This window comes from Vicia villosa, linkage group LG7 (assembly GCF_029867415.1).
Source record: "Vicia villosa cultivar HV-30 ecotype Madison, WI linkage group LG7, Vvil1.0, whole genome shotgun sequence".
Classification (NCBI taxonomy): Eukaryota; Viridiplantae; Streptophyta; class Magnoliopsida; order Fabales; family Fabaceae; genus Vicia; species Vicia villosa.
Window position 1 is genome coordinate 111,732,700 of NC_081186.1, and position 2,249 is coordinate 111,734,948.

At 39.1% G+C, this 2,249-nt stretch overlaps 1 protein-coding gene across 1 annotated transcript; it reads right to left on the reverse strand.

The window, feature by feature from the left end:
- Nucleotides 1-1,206: 1,206 nt before the first annotated feature.
- Nucleotides 1,207-1,953, reverse strand: LOC131618286 (NDR1/HIN1-like protein 13). Its single transcript, XM_058889543.1, has one exon. It carries the CDS (start codon nt 1,942-1,944, stop codon nt 1,228-1,230), a length of 717 nt encoding a protein of 238 aa, XP_058745526.1. The 5' UTR covers nt 1,945-1,953; the 3' UTR covers nt 1,207-1,227.
- Between the last annotated feature and the right edge of the window lie 296 nt (nt 1,954-2,249).

Consider the following 2,249-nt stretch of genomic DNA (forward strand, 5'->3'; position numbering starts at 1 on the left):
TCCTCCTCATCATCCTCCTCCTCTCGCTGGCGGGAAGAAGATACCCGAGCCAGCCTACTCCTATAGCCTGAAGGAGATGAACTCTCCACCAAGTCCTGTGTAACGCGCACACGGCGTCCCCGGCCCCGCCCGCGTGTCGACGCCAGCTGCGCCGCCGCCCGCTCGCGTCTAGCCGACGCAGTCTGGGACTCCCTGCCCTGTCTGATGCGTGCTGGCTGGTTGCCTGTCATGTTCCTGTAAACAATCGAAATTGAAATCGATTAATATGCGAGACAAATGAAAAAACAAAAAAAAATTGCACTTCTGATACAGTTCGGAAGTTCATTTCCGAAACTGGAATGGAGGTGTTTTCGGAAATGAACTTCCGAAACACCCCTGCGCAGAGCTTTTCTGCAACCTTCAATGGCAGACCCCAAAATCAAAATTCAAACCTATGTATACACATTCTAAACATCCTAAAAATCAGTATAAACCTAACCTAATACATTTTTTGCTATTTCTAAACACCCTAATATACATTTTAATCATAGATCTTAAAATCAAAATGCTTACCTATTGAATAGATTGAAGGGCTTTAGAATGTAATAGAGCAACTAGATGGAGCCTTTGAGGTAGCTTGGAACTGGTTTGCACAAAAATCTCTTTGGGGTTGAGTTTGAAGAAGATTAGGGTAAATGATTTGGGGGAGGGGGCCGTTTTGCTTAATCTGCAAAACGCGCAGTATTTCGGAAATGAACTTCCGAAATGCTGTTTTCGGAAATGAACTTCCGAAATAAGTCAAATTTTTTTTAAAAAAAGGCGCTTTCGGAGATGCATCTCCGAAAACACCTTTTTCTTGCATTTCGGAAGTTCATTTCCGAAGTTAGGGGTAGTTTGGGTTTTTCACCAGAGGTGAACTAGAAGGTTGGGAGGTTGGTAAAGAAATTTTCAAAAACCTTTTGTATTTGTTGGATTCTTTATGTTATCTTTGTTATTTGGAGTAATTAGTTTGATACTTCTTATGGCTACATCTTTCTTGTGTCTATCTCGATTCTCTATTCGTATGTGAGGTTTTTTTCTCTCTATTTGCTGTTTTAAAAAAAAAAGAATTTATAGCGTAAGTTGGTTATTTTGAAAGAAAAATAATTCTCATTATAATTCGATTGATTTAAAAAAAAACAATGTTTGTAAGCCATTAACAAGTTAGGGTTTCACTTTCCCCTTAAATCCAAACAATAATTTTCATCATCAATGATGCAATCCATAACTACAATCATTATCAACAATCTTCGCCTCCGCAGTTAACTGATCAACCGTCACATCACAGTCAAACACAAAATCTCCAATCTTCCATGTCTTAACAAGCCCTACTTTGATTTTCACCGGTACCCTCATCTTCAACGTTAACGGCACGCTCCATTTCCCAACAGCTTTCACCAACGCCTTCCTATCCGTTTCGGCAAGTTTGATGCCCTTACCCTTCAACACAGTCTGAAGCACCGTGACGTTATTCGTCGGCTGATAAAACGCCTGTAAAACGCCGTTACAGAGCCTAACATCTCTGTAAAAAATCTCAACAATGCTATCCTTTTCATAGTAAATTCCAATCTTGTTATTACCGTTATCAGCCCTAATGAAGACATCAGCCGCCGGAGAAATAACAGATGTTGACGTGAGGTCCATTCCGTTCACAGCGATACTATCGAGTGCAAAATAGGGCAATTCCGGCCGGGTAATCAAGCAAAAAGAAACAACGGCAATCACGAGGAGCACGGCCAGAGTGAGTATGATGCCGATGAACCACCAGAGACAACAACAGCAGCCGCACCAGCTATTTTTCCGGTGATTGATGTTGGCGTAAGGAAAGCCATTTGCCGGGGATGGATAACCGTAGACCGGCGGTGGAGCAGTGTTGGAAGCTAATGCGGGTCTCTCGGACGACGACGTATTTTGAGACTCCGGCATTAGGGACTGTAGTGAGTTTGGTGGATGAAGTTTTTTAAGTAAGAAATGAAAGTAAAATCAATGCAATAATATACTACAATACAGATGTTTTTTTAATTTTGATATTTTTTTATTTGTTTTCTTTTTAAAGTATAATTTCTATTTACAGAAAAGATACAAAATAATAATATTTGGTCGTAGAAAAAAAGAAATAAATCAGATCTAATTAAATATTAATTTACCTTTTTTAATAAAGAAAAAACAAAAATGGATGATAAAACATAAAATTTAATCCATAAAAAAATTAACAAAATTAATTAATCATA